Source organism: Buceros rhinoceros, unplaced genomic scaffold, assembly GCF_000710305.1.
Source record: "Buceros rhinoceros silvestris isolate BGI_N320 unplaced genomic scaffold, ASM71030v1 scaffold28267, whole genome shotgun sequence".
Taxonomy (NCBI): Eukaryota; Metazoa; Chordata; class Aves; order Bucerotiformes; family Bucerotidae; genus Buceros; species Buceros rhinoceros.
The window spans coordinates 5,868-6,321 of record NW_010424375.1 but is presented as its reverse complement, the minus strand read 5'-3'; the positions used below and the strand labels follow the sequence as shown (position 1 = coordinate 6,321).

At 59.3% G+C, this 454-nt stretch overlaps 1 protein-coding gene across 1 annotated transcript in view; it reads right to left on the bottom strand.

Moving 5' to 3' along the window:
- Positions 1-454, bottom strand: part of NUAK2 (NUAK family, SNF1-like kinase, 2) — a gene marked incomplete at its 5' end in the record, with an annotated part of 6,385 nt that overhangs the window by 4,780 nt on the left and 1,151 nt on the right. The window contains one exon of the mRNA XM_010140783.1: positions 8-91. Coding sequence (XP_010139085.1) covers positions 8-91 — 84 coding nt within the window. The remainder of the gene's footprint in view (positions 1-7; positions 92-454) is intronic.

Below are 454 nucleotides of genomic sequence, written 5' to 3'. Positions count from 1 at the left end.
GTCAGCCGCTGCCGCTCGCTGATGTAGTCGTACAGGTCCCCCTTGCTGGCATATTCCATCACAATGACGATCTTACTGCTGTTCTCAAACACTGCAAAGCCACAGGGCATTAGGAGGGATACTGAAAGCCAAGGGACTGCTCGTTAGCACAAGCCTGTTAATGAGGAGGTGGAGCCCTGGCTGACCCTAACACACTGCCCTTGCCCTCAAGCTGCTTTGAAACACAGACAGTCGGGTTTTCTGCAGGTACCTGGGGTCAGAGGGGATGGCCAGAGCTGTCACCCTCTTCCCTTGGTGGCACCAGGGCTGCTGGCCAAGCAGCCTCTGCACCCACAGAGCACAGGAGAAAGGGCTCTGCTCTGCCAGGAGGTGACTAAGACTCGCGGTTCTTCACGAGGCAGAGCCCTGCCAAGGGGAAGGCGACAGAGCTACCGGCTGGCAGGGGCCGGGGGGC